General features: G+C 38.0%; 2 protein-coding genes across 2 annotated transcripts; one reads left to right on the top strand and one right to left on the bottom strand.

The window, feature by feature from the left end:
• Nucleotides 1-1,253: 1,253 nt before the first annotated feature.
• On the top strand, nt 1,254-3,314 carry LOC113029800 (uncharacterized). The gene is made up of 5 exons (XM_026180846.2): nt 1,254-1,568; nt 1,646-1,996; nt 2,093-2,221; nt 2,311-2,354; nt 2,459-3,314. The coding sequence occupies exons 2-5, from the start codon at nt 1,714-1,716 to the stop codon at nt 2,588-2,590; spliced, it is 588 nt and encodes a 195-aa protein (XP_026036631.2). The 5' UTR covers nt 1,254-1,568; nt 1,646-1,713; the 3' UTR covers nt 2,591-3,314.
• Nucleotides 3,315-7,571: 4,257 nt separating this feature from the next.
• Nucleotides 7,572-10,709, bottom strand: LOC113029846 (uncharacterized). Its single transcript, XM_080304309.1, has 5 exons — nt 10,170-10,709; nt 9,709-10,053; nt 9,241-9,363; nt 8,508-8,578; nt 7,572-8,361 (listed from the first exon to the last, which is right to left on the bottom strand). Exons 1-5 carry the CDS (start codon nt 10,222-10,224, stop codon nt 8,245-8,247), a joined length of 711 nt encoding a protein of 236 aa, XP_080160435.1. The 5' UTR covers nt 10,225-10,709; the 3' UTR covers nt 7,572-8,244.
• Between the last annotated feature and the right edge of the window lie 9,570 nt (nt 10,710-20,279).

Raw genomic sequence — 20,279 nt, 5'->3', positions numbered from 1 at the left:
CTCTACCAATCTACAACTAATTACAAAACTCTAAGCATATATAAGTAAATATTTCTAAGCGTAAATGACAATCAACAATACAAATCTAACAGCTTGGTTTTTGTTAAACAACCAACGCCTGGTCTGTGTAAAAGACCAGGGCTTTCATTACAAGAAATAAATAAATTCCAGCCTAGTTTCAGTTAGGATTTGGACTCGGCTGCTATTTGTCAATTATTCTGTTTATAAACTGTAAGGACAAAATTTCACGTTACAGCTAAATGATAGAAGGTTTCAAGGTTAGTGGCCTTTAAATCTTTACACACCTAGGATTGAAGCCAAGGGTAATTGGGTATGAATGAAAATTACGAGTGGTGGTGGTTCTACACTGAAAGATGCCCATTCTCTGTTTTAGGATAAGTTGCTTCTTGTGTCTTCCTTTTAAATTGGGGAGGAGTGGAGCAGCACACATACAAATGGATTACTACAGTGTCAGGAGTGATGCTGAGAGCAGAACTGTATATTCTGTGCTTTATGAATGTGTGGTTAAAAGTGTGTTGGTCAGTAAGCTGAGAAAAGTGGTATATCATTTCAAATACATTAATAACAAACAACAACAACAAAAAATTGACGTTGTGAATACAGAGTAAAAATATGTGAATAATCCTGTATTGTTTCTCATGAAATTTGCTACAAAAATGGCCAAATATTCTGTTTTTTGAAGACTATAAATCTCCATTGTTCAGCCTGCTCTTTAGCTCTACAGGTGGTAAAATGTCGTGTCCCCCTGGCCAATATTCAATCTACAAATTTTCCCTGAAATGTACAGTGTGACACATTATAGCTATTTCAAGATCGAAGAACACAAATAGTTACCATGTTGGCAGTGTTAAAAACCAGAGTCCAACACAATAGAAGATGAAAGAGAGGTGATATGTTTTACAAAGCACAGAGGTAGATGTAACAGGAAATGTACTTTTGAATCTATTCTGTGTTAGCCAATCAGGTGCATTTTACTGACCTAAAACGATCATTCCACCTCCTTCACTCATTGAAATACCAGTACGGTCCCCAACAAAAAGCAGAGCCAAGATGATCGTCTTTTGGGTTACATTGTTTTTTTTTCACCAAGGATGTAAGTGCATTTTTATTTTGTCTAAAAATGTTCTTAGTTAAGGATTTTCATGTCAAATAGACATATACAGAATAAAAGAGTTTTACATTGGAAAGTTACAACGTCAAACAAAATGTTATTTCTCTTATTTCAGATTCTCTGGTTCCAGTTAAAACTGTTCAGCTTGGTGAACCAGCAACCTTGACATGCACTATTCCCAAAGAGCTCAGCGTTAGGGGACTCAAATGGTACAAGCAGAGCGTCGGGGATACTCTTAAATTAATAGTTACTCTGATTCAGTCTAAAGCTGATTTTAGTCCTGGATTTTTGAGCTCAAGATTTCGGATAAATAATGATGCAAATTTTAGCAGCCTGACCATTTTGGAGACAGTTCAAGAGGATGAGGGTCACTATCATTGTACAAACACAGAATGGATTGGAACTACATGGGGTGGAATATATTTGTTAGTTACAGGTAATAAGCCAATCTACTTTTAAAAATGTTCACATTTTTCTGTGCATGTTTTGGAGAATGTGATTTGTATTACACAGGAAAAGCTCAGAGGACATCAAACTATGCAGTCAGTCAGTTACTGATAGAATCAAATCCAGGAGACACAATGACGCTCCAGTGTTCAGTCTTCTCTGACTCTGACAACAAGACGTGTCCAGGAGATCTCAATATTCTCTGGGTCAGAGAGGGATCAGATAAATCTCTTCCAAACATCATCTACACTGACAAAAACAGAAGTAATGAATGTGAGAAAAGATCTGACCATCAGAAGACATGTGTTTATCGCTTCTCTAAGAACGTCAGCTCCTCTGATGCTGGGACTTACTACTGTGCTGTGGCCACATGTGGGGAGATATTATTTGGAAGTGGAACTACTGTGGTTATTCAAGGTAATGTTATCATTACTCTATTAATTAGAAAAAATGTCACAAATGGCACTTTGGCATTCATCTCATCTTTTCCTTTTCTTTTTAATATGATTGCAGAAAGCAGTGTGTGGTCACAGACAGCTAGTAGAGTTGTTTTCTTGCTCTGCGCTGTCGTGGTTATAAGTCTGATTGTTATTGCTGTCCTCATTTACACAATCAAGATAAACAACAGTGATCATCCCAAAGGTAATTGAAGTTAATCATAATTCTCTTTTTAATAAAAGCATATAAATCTTGAGTTTTATCCATTGTTATCCGTATTTTCCACAATCAAGCTGCTGACCTGCAGAAAATCTTTAGTGATGAGAAAAAACAGCAGGTAAAGCAATTAAAGCTGAGAATATTCTTAAAAAATATAACATGTTTCTTATTTAAGTTTCTTTTTAATGTTTCTAATATTTTTTATGCACTGCATTTTCCCAGAATGAGGACACATGGATGTTTTCTGCTGTTGTCTTTACCACGATAGAAGTTGACAGAAGTATAACAAAGAGTGCAAACGCAGTGACGAGGCAGCAGATCTATATGGCTGCCAAGAATCTTGGGCTGGATTAGGTCTATATATGATGCCTTGGTATGAAATAATCTTCTTTATGTTTGCTTAGAGCTAATTGTTTCTTTTTATAATGTGGCTTTGTGTACATATTATTATCAGCATGTTTAAATGCACTTTGATTGATCGCAACTTAATAATTAAAATGTACATGTTTGTATGCATGTAAAGATCCGCCCTGAACAGCAGCGTTCCTGGTTTAGTCTGGAGTGTATGAGGTTCAGATAGTTAGGGTGCATACCAAATAAGCACATACCCATTAAAATAAAAACAAACAGACATCTGTGAAAGGGATTATCATTCTTGGTAATTATGTAGTAAATATGCAAATTAAATCTGTACCAACTGCATTTTTTAAATTTCATTTTTATGATGTATGATGATAAAATCTTGGAGAAATAAGTAAAGGGTGAATACGTATAAGAAAAGTACTGTAGCTGAAACTAAAGACTAACAGGAAGGTGCTGATGTATTCAAACAGGGAAACCACACATGAGAGAAGTTTACAGATTTCAAGCTAAGAAAAAAGGTGATTGTGATCAGTGCATAGTGTTGATTTGTGTCTCAGAAGAAAGAAATGTAGAACAATGAGGGTTAAAAGGAAAGCATCATAGTACATCATTGTCTTTATCATTTTGCAGTCTAGTTGTAATGAATTGTCCTAAAATCCTATTCTCAATGTTACTGTGTTTGTCAACATTATTAAATAAAACACCTTCTATCAAATCTTGTTATTGTTCAACTTCGCTTTGCAGCTTTGTAAACATTTTTCATCACTAAAATTCCTTTAGCATTTGAAAGTAAAAGATAGGAGTTAATGAGGTTTTATAATATTTTTCTTACAGTGATTTCTATCTGTCCATTCTCTTTCTCTTATCCATATTAAGGGTACTGGGGGGCTGAAGCCTATCGCAGCTATCACAGAGCAAGAGGTGTGGTATACTCTGGAGAGGTCGCCACACTGACTCAGGGCTAACTAACTGCTGTATTCATTATTTGTGTACATTTCATGAGTAATGCTCTCCTTAATATTAAAATGGACAGGTTAAGGACAGATCATTACATTTTCCTGCTCACTATAAGAGTCTCATCCAACAGCAGCGTACATACAATCTTGTGGTCATTTTCTCGTTTTCCTTTTTTTTTAAAACTCTCATTGCATAGCAATCCCCGGTGATTACATCATGACCTGTAATGACTTACATTTCACAATCTTTACATTTGCATTTCTTACATTCAGGGACAGTCCTAGCATGTTTGGTACCCTGGGCGAACACTCCCTCTCCCTCTGTCAATTTTCCATCAGTAATTTTGCACTCTAGTATCACCCAACCCCACAACATGGACTAATAGACTAATAGACATATACCTTGTATAAGGTTTTTTTCTGGGATTTCACACAACCCAGGAAAAATAATTAATACAAAATGGGCTTGGAGTGACAATATTATGAATGAAATGTGCACTACTTGGAAGCAGCCCGCCCCCTCCCCTTTCGACAGGTTGTGTGTGAGACTTCAGCACAGCAGCAGGCACACCGAGGGCCCCTCGCGCTCACTTTTTGCATAGATGTGTGTGATAGAATTTAGAAAACACATGTGTGCAAATTATAAGTCTATATCATCATTTCTTAAGTTTTTGTGTTTGTTTTAGGGCAGTCAGTGTTAACGCGTTAACGGCGTCATCACGATTAATGCGATTAAAATTTTTAACGGAATCAACCTATCCGGAGCGCAGAACGGACAAACTTCAGACAAACTGCCCGAAATGCGTTGAGAGAGAGATTTCAGCGATTTTACGACATTCTGCTCTCCAGATGGAGTAATTGCTGCTTCAGCCAGAGAATCTCCCGCCGTCCCGCCCCTCTCCTCCCTGTGTGGAAAGCAGCAGGCGCACCTTGCAAATAAAGGGCACCTTTACTCCCTGCAAATAAGCAATAGAAAACCAATCAGTGCCCATGCAATCCCCAAAATGCGCTGGCATGATGTTGGGGCTGTATGGATAACCACGCAAGCCTCTAACCCAGTATTCCCGCTCGCAGTGCATGACACAAACCTGAGTAGATGCGTGCTCTGACTTAAGGAGACTCTTAAAGCAGCAGTATGCCCCTCAAAATGCCTGCTCTAGTCATGACAATGACAACTCTAGAAACAGACCTTTTGTAGACAGGTCTGCAGTTTGTCTGGTCTGCTGAGGAAAAGCCAGTCAACCTCTCCCCCTGAAAAGAGAAATTGGAACTAGAATTCGCCATTTCAGTGTTTTAAAACTGTATGTCAAGAGCAAGGAAGCTGAGACACAGAGGGACCCTGCACTTCACAACACAGTGGCTTCAATTACAAGGTCACCACATACTACATTGCAACCTGCTTCTTAGTCAAAATGAACATCATGAAGAATTTTAGAAGGTTTGAAACCAGTGAATAACAATATGAACTCACCATTGAGGATTTAACAGAGGTCATAGGTCAGGTGACTAGAGTTATTTCCCCATTGGTCTTTATACAGCTAGATTTTTTTTAAATTAAAAGAGTAATTCTTCATTCTTAAGTAACCAGATAACCAGATCCCTCCTGGTTAGTAAAGAATGCAGGTTTTTGTCCACTGGTTTCAGTTTTAAGACCAATGAGCTACGTCCATATTGCCGTCCATGACATAAATTTTCAGAACATGATTTCAAGGAATAGCCTAGTAAGAACATTAAGAGTAAGAATATTATCATTAAAAGATTTTGGAGGAAATAAAGAAGACTTTGCAAACAATATGAGCTACATTGCAAAAGTGGAAAAAAAGTGGGAAAATCAGAGGAAAAAACAAATAACATGTTAACTTTAGATTTACTCAGAACAGACTTCACTCAGCCGCAGCTGTATTTTTTATATCACCTTCATATTTTTAGAAAAAATTGTTCTTTTGTCTACACTACACTACTTTTTACTCCAATTTACATTTTCTCTGTCATATTTGCATATTTGTCTCAGTTGAATCAGAAACCTTTAATTGCTTCTAGGTTCTTGTGATACTGTGCTATAAGCCAAGCGTAAAGCACCACAAACACCTCCCTGACTTTGAATACCATGCTAACCATTTGCAATTCTGAAAGCAATACCAACTAGATTTTTAAGTCTTGCTATAAAATGAGTAACAATTGGGTGGACATTGGGATTGGCTTTCCCAGCTAGTAGCTTGTAATGCAGCCTTCAGTAATAGTAATAAACCACACAGCAGTAGTGCATCGAAGACACTGAAGTGGCACATAACCAGGTAGCTACCACAACTAATACAAGGTAGTTGCAGTAGGTTAACGTTAGTTTTTTAAAAAGAACTTACTTCCAGATGTTTCTTTAGGTTGGAGGTGGAGTCTTTTGATGCTGAGAGCAGCTTGGTTGTTGGCAAACAGAGTTTGCATTGTACAGTCAGACTTCACCCATCCCTTTCTTATTTAAATGTGAAGTGGTGTCGGAATGTCCAAGTAAGAAATACATTCCTGCCCGTGCACGGCTGGCTCTGTTGTGCTGGCTCCAGGTCCACTGTGTAACTGACACCACCAACATTAGAGCCTCTTAGGCTACGTTCACACTGCAGGTCTTAATGCTCAATTCAGATTTTTTGATCAAATCCGAATTTGTCTGCTCGTTCACACTACAAATAAAATGCGACAGCAAACGCGCTCTAGTGTGAACGCTCAAAGCGGCCGCATGCGCAAAAGAAGACGTCACACACAACGCGCTCTGTTTAGACCCAGAGCAACAGTATTGTTTGACTGATGGCCCTTAATATAAAGACTTCGGACTTTACGTTTCCCAATTTTTGCTTTAAATTATTTTGTTATTTAAATAATAATGTAAATAACCTAATAATGATCCTTATTGCTGTGTAAGAGGAGCGCTGCTTCAAAGGATAGCTGCAGGTTTCTGTCAGAATCTGCAGATTATACAGTACAAATAAAATGTTCACGTTTCTCCAACGTTGTCTTCCCAACAGTTTCACTGGATGGCCAGGAAGCGTTCACGATGTCTTCTCCGGCGCTGATAATTGGCGTCTGTCTTGTGTCAGTGACGTAAAAGACGGATTTAATGCGACATGACCATCAAACAGCAGTCGCTTTCTAAAACATCGGATATGTATCGGATTCAGCACCACATACAAAGTGACCCAGATCGGATTTGAAAATATCGGATTTGTGCCGTTCACACTGTCACACCATGATCGGTTGTGGGTCGCACAGGGTCAAAACATAGGATTTGATGTTTGGGTTTCCAGCAAAGCGTGGAATTACCAAAATCAGAGAGGGGATAGAGATGGGATAGCCTAACATATGAAACAGGAAAAGACCGCAGTGTAATCCATTTATTTTAACAAAGTGACTGTATTCTAGTTATTAACTATTTAAGCAGTAACTGTAACAGAATACAGTTACTCATATTTTGTATTTTATACAGGTAATGCCAGTACATGTATTCCGCTACTCCCCAACACGTTCACCAGTGTGTGAATGTGTGTGTGAATGGGTGGATGACTGGATATGTAAAGCGCTTTGGGGTCCTTAGGGACTAGTAAGGCGCTATATAAATACAGGCCATTTACCACTGTATTAGCAAAACTACTGTTTTTGATCAATGCACAGTACCTCTTTTAAGTTTAACAGATGATTCACATTCTGTCATTTCAAGTTGTTCTTCAGCTGTTAAAAATATTAAAATTTTAGATACCACAACCTATGATTAAATTCACTCAGTCAGAGCTGCATATACAGAAACTTTAGAGACACTTAAAGTATAACGGAAAAGCGTTATTAAGTGACCAACGCGTTTCCACTGGAGTCTTCTCATCAGGTCCTTTTCTTCTCCATGCACCTTAAAAGTAGGTGAAGTTGTGCCAGAAAATATTGTTGCTATACAGAAACTTTAGACATCCTCATTACTTCGAACTAACCAAGTATGATTCAAGCTTAAGGGGAAATAATATAAGACGAATATTATAAGATGGTGATTATCAGTTTAATCAGGTCAGACTAGTTGATACAGAAGAACCAAGACATTGGCATAAAAACAAGACAGGAAGAGAAATTAATCCACTGTTGAAAATTATAATAAATCAAATAAAAAAAGAAACATAAAAGCTTCCCCAAATATATCCCCCAAATTTAAAATCCATAGAATAACAATGAAAATCTGAACCAAAAAACATAATTGCAAAACAAAAACGTAATATTTGAAGTTAGAAAAAAACAATTCAACAATATTACAAGAAATCAAAGCCACTGTTGGAATTATAAAGAATTCAAAAAAGGAATCTAAAAGTTAAATCAAAACATAAACTCCTATGATATATTTAAAACTATACTCGAAAACTCTCGGACCACGATAAGCAAAAACTGATTTCACAGACAAACTGAAGTAGCCTGCAGAAGCTGTTCTATGTAACTAATACAAAAAATATATTTTTTATGGCAGCAAAATAATATCAATAACTATGATAACGGAGATATGGTGATGGCAAAAATAGTGACAAGCAAGCTGCGGTGATTTCTTAACAAACTGAGTTTCCCACAAGAAAGTATGTTGCTAAGAAAAAACGAAGCAGCAAGGAAATAAATGCTGATAACTTTGAAATGAGTGTGTCGCTGCATCGGCCCTGCGCTGCCCTGGAGAGGGTGTTAGGTGTGATTATCTGCTTTGAGAACAGAGTACACACACTCTGTGTTTGCTCTTCTCATTTTTATTTTTCTGGAGAAACCCAGTTCTGCACAGCTGGTTGCAGTGTCTTTGTCATTCTGCAAAATATTCATATGTTAGTGTTGCTGAAATTTTGGAGGTCAGAGTTGATGTTCTTTTCATTTTTATTATTTATTATTTATCGCTGCATGATATGACATTATTAAAATAAAAGGTTAATTGCTTTATTGTGCCACATATTTACCAGAAACGTATGTATGGAATTTGATTGATCCACTGTTGACTTGCCAATATGATGGGAGCCAGTCATTTTTCCTTTCAAAAAAAGAAATCCATTCTCAGTATGTGTACATATAATAACTGCAATTCATGTACTGAAATTGTGACAGTATGACAGAAAATATAAAGAAAAATTAAAGAGCTAATCAAAAAAGAAGTTAACTTATGCAAAGCATGTTCAAATGAAGGTGTTTGGTCCAGATGTCAGCTGTAGAGTATGGAAATACGTAGGAGAAAGGGGAGTGAACTGTAGATTGTTTTAACTTAATCTAGTTTAACTAACTTCAAAAGATGAAGTGACAGGCCTAAAACATGTGTACAGCAGATTGACAGCACCTGCAAGTCACATCCTTAATAAATAAAAGGCCTGACACACTTAAGGCAGTGTTATTGAGGCTCTCGTCAAAATTAAAAGGAATTAAGAATAAACCATAAAATATCATCTGGAAAAAATCTGATTTGCAATGAATATATAATTTTTCTCCAGCATGACAATGATGCCAAACACTCTAATGCACATGGAAATTAAGTTGCAAAGTCTGTGTTGTGCTTGTTTTTGTATATGCACATGTCTGAGTATCTATGTTTGCTGCACACAGTCAGTGAAGTAGCTGCTCTGTCACACATACTACATATGGTAATCATTCAAAAAAATTCAAAAAAGCACTAATTTATCAGTATTTGTTAACATTTCCAACCTGTGCAGCGTTGACAAGCATTCCTTTGATTGCTGTAGAAAACAAGAATGGGGATCAAAATCATGCTGCTGGTCAAGAATACTGCAAGCACAAGAACAAACAACCCAAATCCTGATACTGGCTCTGGAAAAACAATAAAATAAAGCATTATGTACATTTAGGATCAATATGATTAATTAAAACACATAAATTATAAGTAGTCAATAGCTACAAAAGTCAAAGTTCATTGATTTTAGCCAATGAAAAGTTGTCAGATTTTAATTATCGCAATTATAAATGAATCATTATATAAGGAAAACAAGTCTATTTATTTTGCATAGTGTCATTTATGTCCAGTGGTTTGCATAAAACATGATTAAGACAGAAAATATCTCAATAAAACATTGTTGTTTTGACTTCAGCTCTTCCCATTAGCCAGGCTAAATGGTTCAATGCGAGATGGATTTAAATACAAATGTTAATACATACTTATCTCTACTTTAGTTCCTTCACCAAACAGGATCTTTCCACATGTGACCACAGCACAGTAATAAGTCCCAGCATCAGAGTAGTCCTGTATCGTTTTTGATAGACTGTAGACACAGTTTCTCTTCAGAGCCTCATCCCTGCTGTCCATGTGAGTGTAAATGATGCTTGGAGTAAAACTTTCAGATCCAGCTCTCAACCAGTACACTCTGTGTTCATCTGGACATTGGAATGCTTTTTCTTTGCTCGTGGAGAGAAGTGAACACTGGAGAGCCAACGAGTCTCCGATCAGAACAGACTCTTTCTTTGGAACTTGTTTCATGTAGATTGATTCCTGCTGGTTGTAATCTGTAAATTAAGTCAGATTTGTAACCTAAACAATTAATAATAGATTTTATTCTTTGTGCGAGTGATTTAACTGTTCACTGAACATAACAGTTTTAGTGCCATTGGTAGCATCTTACCTTTCACAGCCAAGAATGTGCCACTGCTGAACATCTGTGAATATGTGGTTCGCATTTGACAGAAATATGTTGCTTCATCCTCTTTGCTGACATTTCTGATAGTAAATATTTCTTTGTTCAATGTGAAACGTGAATCTTTAAATGCATCAGTTGAAGTTATTTTGTCCAGAATAACAGAAGCAACACTTTGGGGCAAGTGTCCCAGAGACTGTTTATACCAGTGTAAGGATTTTAACTCCTTCTCAGAGACTTCACAGCCAAAAGTAACATTGTCACCAAGGTCAACAACAGTCAAAGAGATCAACTGAGGAACCTCTGAAGTTTGAGTCACAGCTGAAGAAGAAAAAAAATGCAGTTAACAAAATGACAAAATCGATGTAAATACTGTTAGATAAATATCCAGCAACAGTAAATGTGTACCACGGTGTAGTACAAACATGCTCTTCATGTTTTTCTCACGAGCAATGAATTGCACTTACATGGTGTACAAAGAAGAATCAAAGCAGCCAGTGTTATGATCATTGTGGTGCAGCACTCTTGTTGCTCTCTACTGATCTTCTCTTGCTCAAATAGGAGGCATACAGCCATCACAAGGTGACGAAGGTTTGACAAGCAGAAATCAATGATTGGCTGAAATGTAGGAAATGGCCTTTCTCCCATTTAGGGAACATTGTGTATATTTTCACTGGATCTAAGAGGTTTTTCTTTCGGAGTAACTACTTTGATAACCACTTAAGATGTGTCAGAAAGTCTTATGTGCCATTCTCAGCACAAGCTCTGGGAATCTTTTTATAGCAGTATTTTACTTAGAGTAGTAGCTTCATGATGTTTCTTTGTAAATCAGATACACATCAGATTTATGATGCAAACTTTTTATTTGATCATAGCTTAATATCTTTCTGGTTAACCAGGATTTAGAAAATGAAGTGTATCAATATAGGTAGAGCTGACCTTTCCTGAGTATTTAGGGGAAATTGAGAGCTACATCGTACATTCTGTAGGTTTTAGGGAAAAACCACAAAGAAAGCATGTACAGTATTTGAGAGACAGAGGACACTAACTGTGTATTTGTCACCAAGGTGCAAGATACAAGATTTTTTACCATTGAAACTTAGAATTTAGTTTTTTCTTAAAAATAACATCAAAACATGGAATACAGGTGTCTTTTCATTGGCTTTTTATGATAATAATATAAAATAATGGCTACATAAAAAAGAGAGAACAACAAGGAAGTCACATTCAGCTGCAACACTCATAGATGAAGGCTGTGGTGGGCCTTTGACCAACCCTACTGAAGCTGTTTCCTCAGAACAGGACACATCATGAAGTTTTATGTACCGTTAATTTGAATGGGCTAAAAATCTATTATTGTACTAAGTTAACACATTCTGACAATCTTAGGGGAGGTGGTCAAAACAAATATACTCTTGTAATCTTGTGAAAAAAAGAAAAAAAAGAGAGACCAGAGTAGTACAAGTGAATCATGAGCACCTCCCCTGGTTTCCTTGCAATTACCAATGAAAACAAACAAAAACAAACCACAGTGTTACTGAAATCAGTCACAGCATGACTGAACAGGTCTGAGTGTTCGTGTCTGTTTCTCACATAGGCTTTAACAACTCCAGATGTTTGTTCTGATATAAAAACTAGTCACATTAAAACTATAGTATTATCATTTCCCTTTAAAAACAACAGCAAACAAAACAAACAAACAAATGACACAGTGTTTCAAGATCAGATACCTGAGATTGAAAGAGACAAGAAGAAACCCTGTTTGTATTCACACCCCTGTTTGAAAGCCCAACCACAGCAATGCTTAAGTTTCCATCATGCATCAACCATGGCTATTTTTGTCTTTGTGTGTTTCAGGTGCAAGTAATGTTGTGCACAAAAAGGATGTACGAAGTACTAAAAGGAGATGAAGAACATGTGAAAAGAATAATCAAGTTATCGGTGTCCTGTTTGAAAAGATATTTTACAATCGTTAGCTTCCTTGCTTGTAGCTGTTTGTGTAAGATCTGACCACAGGTCAGACACAGAACTGTACTAGGAAATTACAGCGAACTATTTGATTAAATTATAAGACCTATTTATTTATCACAGGTCATGCAGGTTGTTGTAGATTTTTCTTTGTTTTTTCATCTTTCTGCTGTCTAAACAAACATTAAGTTCTTTTAGTTCAAGTCTCAGCTGTTTTGTTTACTGTGTCTCTTCAACTATGTTCACATAAGATGAGGGGTCTTTGTGTGATGTGGGGTACTTTTCATAGTGACAGTTAAGATCAATCCAGTCTTATGACTTCGCATCTTTATACCTCTTCAAAATACACCAAACAAATGAACAATTTCACGTTGGCTGAATATGCATACTTTTTTTTTCTTGTGTCACTGTGTTGTTAGAACTAGACTATAAGGAGAATAAATATCTGGCCTTTTGTACCAGTAGCCTCAACAGTGTTGTCCCTTAAAATTTGTGGAGAAAAAATTGAAATTGAGAAATCATTAAAATGCTACACAGAAACCTAATTACAGGTGGTGGCTTTGCAAAAGAATTGTATGTATGATAATTGTATATTTGTCCACCATAACTATAGATGAACACACGGGAGTTTATAACATTAAAATAGCTGATCTCTCTATTAAAAAAATGTTTAAAAATAAATGAGGATGAATAAAAGGTTCTTGCTGGTCTCACAGCACTTTCTAAAGGCCCTCTGCATTTCTGTCATGAGAAGAATGAGCAAAGCCCCATGCAACTGCAACACCCACAGACAAAGGTTGTGGTGGGCCATTTCTGAACCCTTTGACCAACCACTGAAGCTGTTTACTCACAACAGAACTCACTGTTAACTTGAACCAGATAGGAAGTGAGAGAAGAGTCACAAGACTTTTAGCTAAATAAACTCTTTTGATTTAGTTTTACCTTTTTGTCATTTTTGTGCTTCTAAATATCAAATGTATAGTATGCATAACAAATGTATAACAATAGTCACAGTGTGACTGATTAGGTGAGTGTGTACCCTTCCCTTTTTAACTATTTAACTTCACTTGTAAGTTGTTTTGTTATATCGATTATATATTGTGATCTTTAAAATGTGTTATTTACACAATAGTGCAAGACCAACTTCCTTAGATTACAACAGAGAATGAGACAGAAAGAAAAGCTCCTCACATCTTTCTTTGAAGGCCCAACCACAGAAATGTTTAAGTTTCCATCCACTGTTGTTTGTCAGTGATGACTGTGACTTTGTGTTTGTCTCTTTGTGTAAACAATGCTCTGCAAAGAAATATAAGGACGATTTTGCAAAGGTAGATAAAAAGTTTCTCAAAACATTTTGTCTTTCTTTGATACTGATGACTAGCGTTGGCTGAAACTGAACAGATATTGGCATAGTTTTGTATTACCGTATTAAAACAACAACTGCATTGTCAGACTGACATGTTTTGGATGTGTTCCATGATACATTTAGCCTAATTAGACCATTAAGAAACGTGCTCTGGTCTGGACTTATTTATATACTTTTTCATACACTTTTTTAGGTAATAAAGTCACTCTAAGCACACAGCAGGGACCCGTTTTTAGTTCAACAAAAAAAGATATATATCTCATCTTCACAATATTATATCTTGACGAATGCTCAGTCATCCAGGTAAGTAAATCCCAAAAGGTTAATTCTATTCATGTGGATGTAACGTTTGCAGTGGGAGAAACATTCTGTCACTCATTTATTTGATTCAATGTTATATGATGGATTATGCAAAAAAACCCAAAATAAAAAACCAATAGAATTGCGCTGAAAGGTCTATTGGTTTGTTACATATTCAGGTTTTGTGTTGTGTTTTTAAAAAGTAACTAAGTAATAAAGTAACTAATTACTTTTGAAAATAAGTAATCAGTAAAGTAAAAAATTACTTTCTTGGAGAAGTAATCAGTAATCCATCCATCCATCTTCATCCGCTTTATCCGGGGCCGGGTCGCGGGGGCAGCAGCCTAAGCAAAGAGGCCCAGACCTCCCTCCTCCCCAGCCACCTCCTCCAGCAATAATCGCTACCTTATCGTGGTGGAGGGGTTTGTGTGTCCCAGGGATCCCAGGGGCTATGTTGTCTGGGGGCTTTTGCCCCCTGGTAGGGTCTCCCATGGCAAACTGGCCCTGGGTGAGGGACCAGACAAAGAGCGATTCATAAGACCCTTATGAAAAGGACACCGAGGGAACAGTTTACCCTGCCCGGGATAGGGTTACCGGGGCCCCGCCCTGGAGCCAGGCCCGGGGAGGGTGCCCGAGGGCGAGCGTCTGGTGGCCGGGCCTTAGTCCATGGGGCCCGGCCGGGCACAGCCCGAAGAGGAGACATGGGCCCATCCTCCCGCAGGCCCAGGAGGCGCCATAGGGGTCGGGTGCATTGTGTGCCGGGTGGCGGCCAGGAGCGGAGGCCCTGGCGGACTGACCCCCGGCTGCCAAGACTGGCAATAGGTAATCAGTAATTAGTACCTAATTACTTGCCAACACTGGTCACCAGCCTCAGAAATCACAAGTTAACAGCAGCTCAGATTAGAGCCCAGATAAATGCCACACAGAGTTCCAATGGCAGACACATCTCTACATCAACTGTTCAGAGGAGACTGCGCCAATCAGGTCTTTATGGTCAAACAGATGCTAAGAAAGAACTACTAAGGAAAACAACAAGCAGAAGAGATTTTTTTGGGCCAAGAAACACAAGGAATGGACATTAAACCAGTGGAAATATGTGCTTTGGTATGATGAGTGCAAATTTGAGATCTTTGGTTCCACCCACCATGTCTTTGTGTGACCCATGCATGGTTTGCATCGTGAAGCATGGAGAAGGAGATAATGGTATGGGGGTGCTTTGCTGGAGTCACTGTTGGGGAGTGATTCAAAATTGACGGCACACTGAACCCAATTGAGATGGTTTGGGATGAGATGGACCACAGGGTAATTGCACAAGTGCAAGCAACTGCTCAGCATCTCTGGGAACTCCTGCAAGACTGTAGGAAAACCATTTCAGGTGACGACCTCATGATGCTCATCAACAGAATGCCAAAAGTATGCAAAGCAGTAATCAAAGCAAAGGGTGGCTATTTTGAAGAATCTAAGATATAAAGCTTTATTGTTTACTACATAATTCCATATGTGTTAATACATAGTTTTGATGCCTTCAGTGAGAATCTATAATGTAAATAGTCATGAAAATAAAGAAACACCATTAAATGAGAAAGTATGCCCAACTTTTGACTGGCAGTGTATATCATATATCTTTTATAATAAAAAAAAACAACTAATCCAACAAACCTCATTACAAGCATCAGAAAAGGAAGTGTGCATCAGGATGTAACAAATATAACTTTTCCCACAATAGAAATACATGCCAACAAAAGTTAGATGTCACATTGTGTTTAGACGTACAACTACAGTACCTGTTGAATTTGTGAACTCTTCAGGAAAGAGTTTATGGTCAACGATAAAGTGTAGGGTCATTTTCTCCTAGTCTTCATGTTTAGAAAACCCATGACTTACTAACCTTGGGGGAAAAATAAGAAGTTTTAACACATTTTCACACTGGCTTCACTTTTATTTAATGTATTACTCACATGTTTTAGTAATATTACTTTTGTGCCACTTATATGTACACATGTGGGATAGCATTGTCACGGAGAGTAGAATGAGGGACCCAAGAGCGGAGCTTGTGGAAGGAATAGACAGTGAGTTTATTTACAGTTAAAAGGGATTCAAAAACAGTTCAGTGTGCAACCCATCCTCCGTGTGTTCCTCCCCGTTTCCCATATGTGTGTGGTAGTGCGTCCCATGTCTTCCTCCAAAGTGAATCTGTGCTTGTGACTTCTTCCCCAGCGATCTCCTCTCCATCCTTAATCCTAAGGAGATAAATACAACGAAGGTAAGTTCACTTCTCTTCACAGTCTTCATATAACAAGACATTCAAAGCTACTACCGAATACTCCCGCGCTGAGTGTCGCTCAACTCCACCGTTAAATAGCCCACACAAGATGGCGGATAATTGGGAACAGCTGAGCACTGCATCAGTTGCCGGTGTGGCGACTCCTGCGTGGAAGTGCTTCCAAGTCGGATGCGACGACTTCCGTAAGCAAACCTCCGGAGATGGAAAGGGAAGAGAACAGGAGGACAACACACGAAAACATACACTGGTAGGTTGCCGGTGGGGATCATCCAACCATGACAAGCATTCAGGTTCAACTTTACTGCACACACACAGTTGGGTGTCGTCGAGACATTTGGAGACACCCAGGACTTACATTACTTGGGGAGGGCAGGGAGCAATCTTTAGGTAACACTGTAAGAGGAGATCAAGGTTGTAAAACTCTCTCTCCCTCTGGGGACCTTATTTAAAGAAGGGATGTGCTGTTCATCTTCAGAAACTACTATCAGAGGCCTTGACTGACGTCTCTCTTCATGCACGAGAATTAAAGGTGTTATTACTAATGCTAACCGTGTTTGCAGGTTTTGTTAAGGTTTTGCAGGTTTTTGGCTTAACGACAAAACCCAGAAGCAACATCTATATTTTTTACAGCCTATGACCATGAGTCAGTAACGATTTACCTCTTGGGACTTTGGACAGTGTTTTCCAATCATTATCGATATGATATGCAAAATTATGGAGTCACTAAGTGGCTAACAAACATGAAATGGACTGGGACATATTTGTTGGTAAATACTTTCACTGATATTTTTCAAAATTTCAGCCACTAAAGATATTAATTACCTCACCAAAATACATTAGTGATTAGCATGCTGAGTATTTGTATATGTGTAAATGAGGGTGGGGATGCATGTCTTTATCTGTGTGTGCCTGTATGTCTATGTCTATGTGCCAGGTCGAGTCTTAGACTCCATTTCTCTTGGAACATCTCAGGCCTCCCCGGGTGTGGGGGCCTATCCCCCCACCACACCTGGGGAGCCAGTGGCTGATGCCCCCACCCACCGGTGTATTGGTGGTTCGGGGCTGGGAGCTCAGGTATGTACTGGCTCCCTCCCGGTGAGGGTCTCTTGGGCCCAGGGCACACTCTGCTCTGGCGGCACGTTTGTCTTTTTCAGCAGGTGATAAAGAATATTTTTAGTGTCTTCTCTCTCTCTCTTTCTCTCATCTCCTCTATTTTCCTTTCACTCTCCTTCTGTTAACTCTCTTCCTAACTGTTTTTCCTTCCTCTTTCTGTATCTGCCCCACAGTCCTGTCTGTTCTGATTGTAATAACTTTAAAAAAAAAAGTTAGTGTCTACGCAGGCCCAATGACTTTTCTCTGTTTCCTCTTTCAGTACCTGCTGCAGGTCCTCATGTCAGCAGGTTCTTAATTTGAAGCTCTGGCCAATAGACACCGTTAGGCTTTACTTTTGGGGATTGTTACAGCATTTTCTACTGTCATTGGTCTGCATTCATGCCTTTTTTTGTGACCATGAACTGTGGGTACTGATGATGGAATGAGGTTCATCATAAAAGTAGCTTAATTCAGGTTCCACTTGGTGATATGGTGATGCGCTCATTCAGTAGAAGATTAGAATAGAGCAAGACCAGACTAAAATGCTTCTTTGAGGCCTCTCTTTTCAAGCAAGGCCTTCCCCTAGGGAAGATTCCTGTTTGTGCAACCAAATTGTGCAGGATAAAATATGGATGGATGTTCAACAGCTGAAAAGCTGAATAGTTATGAATAACAGCAATTCAGAGTGCATTAACTAAAATATATATGTTTGCTGGAATTTTCATGACCAACAAATTCCTGCAGAATTTCTGGTTGTTGTTTAAGTATTCTTTGGTATTCATCATTTTGTTTTTTTATGATGTGTTCTTCTGGAATATGACATTTCAAGGTTCAAGGTTCTTTGGAATGTAAACCAGAGCAAAAAACATGAAAAGTGGATAGTCGGAGCGGAGCGGCCAGGAAGGCGTCTGGACGTGGCCGCACCATCTTTGTTAAGTTAACAAAGATGGTGTGTGGTTTCCTATATAATTTTTAATAAATAATTGAATCCAAATATGGCCCATTATCTTGATTCTGCAAGAGGAAAGAAATCAGATCAGAAATCATCTGATGTATGTAAAAGGAATTGGAATTAGATCTGCTCTTCAACTCTTCAGAGTTTTAGGATGCCATTGTTTCTCCTCAGTAAATGATCAGTCCTGAAACTTTCTTTTCAAATGCAAAATATGATATATATCCATACCTTGCACTTCATGCCAGAATAGCAGTAGTGACTGAGTCAAGTCCTATTTGAGTGCTTGAGGTTTAAGGACAAGAATAAAAATCACATAGTGGCAACAGTGCTATTGTTAAGAAAATGGACAGTTGTAACGGAAGATGAAAGAGAGATGATAGGTTTTGTAAAACCCAAACTGAGACAAATGTAACAGGAAGTGTTTATTTGAATCTATTGTGTGTTAACCAATCAGATACCATCTGACCTAAAACAACCATCTTACCTCCTCCACTCACTGAAGTACGGGTGAGATCCCCAACAGAAAGCACTGTCAAGATGATCATCGTATGGATTACATTGCTTTTTCTTCACCGGGGATGTAAGTTTTTGATTTTGTCTAAAAATGTTCTTAAAAATTTACCTGTGAAATAGGTATGTATAAATTGTTGTAAACATAGTTTACCACAAACTGTAAATTACCACATCAAAGAAGATTTTATTTTCCTGCTTTCTCTTAATTCAGATACTGTAGTTCCAGTGAAAACTGTTCAGCTTGGTGAACCAGCGACTATAACATGTGCTATACCCAAAGAGCTCAGCAGTAGAGGAGTCCACTGGTACAAGCAGAGCTTTGGGGAAACTCTGAAGTTAATAATGACAGTATTCAAATCTACAGAACCTACTTTTGGTCCTGAATTTACTAGTTTGAAATTTGACATAGGTGATGATTTTGCCAGCCTGACCATTCTGAAAGCAGATCAAGACGATGAGGGAATCTATCACTGTGCAAACACAGAAAGGATTGGAGTTAAATGGAGTGGGACGTATTTGTTGGTAAAAGGTAATAAACTGACATGCTTTTACAAAGTTTGAAATTGTTTTAAAACGTGTTTTGAAAAAAAATCTTTTTTTATTACACAGGAAACACTCAGAGGACATCAAACTATACAGTTAGTCAGCTGCAGATAGAATCAAACCCAGTTCGTTCAGGAGACACGATGACACTTCAGTGTTCAGTCTTCTCTGACTCTGACAACAAGACATGTCCAGGAGGTCTCAATATTCTCTGGTTCAGAACTGGATCAAATAATGCTCATCCAAACATCATCTACACTGAAACAAATAGAAGTAATGACTGTGAGAAAAGTTCTGACCCTCAGGATAGATGTGTTTTTCAGTTCTCTAAGAACGTCAGCTCCTCTGATGCTGGGACCTACTACTGTGCTGTGGCCACATGTGGGGAGATATTATTTGGAAATGGAATTACACTGGATATTCAAGGTAATGTTATCATTGTTCTATCAAATAGAAAATATATGTGATCTTGCACTTTTACAAGTAACCATTAGCTTTTATTTATTACACACTAATCTCATCTTTTTTCTTTTTCTTTTAATTTTTATTGTGATTGCAGAAAGCAGTGTGTGGTCACAGACAGCTAGTATGGCTCTTTTTCTGCTTTTTGCCGTCTTGGTTATAAGCCTGGTTGTTATTGCTGTCCTCATATACACAATCAAGATAAACAACAGTGATCATTCTAAAGGTAATTTAAATGTGTTGTAGTCCTTTGTGTAATAAAGGCATACATCTTACATTTGTATTAATTATTCCCTCTGTGTTTCATTATCAAGTTGCAGTCCTGCAGAAAAACTTTAGTGGTCAGAAAGGGCAACAGGTACAGTACTTAAAGCTAAAATTATTCTCATTTTTTTTTCTGTTTATTTTTTAAGTTATGATATATCTAATGTTTTTAATGGCTGTATTTTCAACAAATAAGGACACATGGGTTTTCTCTGCTGTTGTCTTTACCATGATGGAAGCTGAAAGAAGTAAAAGAACAGATCCAAAGGCAGCGAAGCAGCGACAGATCTACATGGCTGTCAAGGTTTTTGGGCTGGATTAGGTCTATTTACCATACGTTGGAATAAAATT

This window comes from Astatotilapia calliptera, chromosome 2 (genome assembly GCF_964374335.1).
Source record: "Astatotilapia calliptera chromosome 2, fAstCal68.1, whole genome shotgun sequence".
In the NCBI taxonomy this organism is placed as follows: Eukaryota; Metazoa; Chordata; class Actinopteri; order Cichliformes; family Cichlidae; genus Astatotilapia; species Astatotilapia calliptera.
Note: the sequence above shows the minus strand (reverse complement) of the source record. Positions and strands in the feature narration are given on the sequence as shown.